Source organism: Gavialis gangeticus, unplaced genomic scaffold (genome assembly GCF_001723915.1).
Source record: "Gavialis gangeticus isolate Ggan-Ray unplaced genomic scaffold, GavGan_comp1, whole genome shotgun sequence".
Classification (NCBI taxonomy): Eukaryota; Metazoa; Chordata; order Crocodylia; family Gavialidae; genus Gavialis; species Gavialis gangeticus.
The window spans coordinates 34,913,770-34,914,057 of NW_017729001.1; the positions used below are offsets into that span (position 1 = coordinate 34,913,770).

Sequence of the window (288 nt, forward strand, 5' to 3'; positions counted from 1 at the left end):
TCCCCCCCACCCGACCGCAGCCTCGCCCCCGCCCGGCCCGGCCCGGCCCGGCCTCACCTGCTCCTCGAGCTCCAGTACCTGCTGCTCCAGCTCGCTCATCCGTGCCTTCTTCCTGTCGCGGGCGCTCTGCGCCGCCACACGGTTCTTCAGCTTCCTGCGCGAGCGGACAACGACGTCAGCCCCGGCCCGGCCCGCTCTCCCCCGGCCCCGGCCCCGGCCCCGGCCCCTCACCTGCGCAGCGCCTTCTCCTCCGGCGAGAGGTGCGTGAGCCGCTGGCGCTTGCGGGCC

The 288-nt window shown here is 76.7% G+C and overlaps 1 protein-coding gene across 1 annotated transcript in view; it reads right to left on the reverse strand.

Moving 5' to 3' along the window:
- Window positions 1-282, reverse strand: part of XBP1 (X-box binding protein 1) — a 2,806-nt gene extending 2,524 nt beyond the window's left edge. Inside the window, exons 1-2 of the mRNA XM_019507365.1 lie at window positions 232-282; window positions 58-154 (exon numbers count right to left, since the gene is read on the reverse strand). Of these exons, the coding sequence (XP_019362910.1) occupies window positions 58-99 (42 nt within the window). The 5' untranslated portion in view covers window positions 100-154; window positions 232-282. The remainder of the gene's footprint in view (window positions 1-57; window positions 155-231) is intronic.
- Between the last annotated feature and the right edge of the window lie 6 nt (window positions 283-288).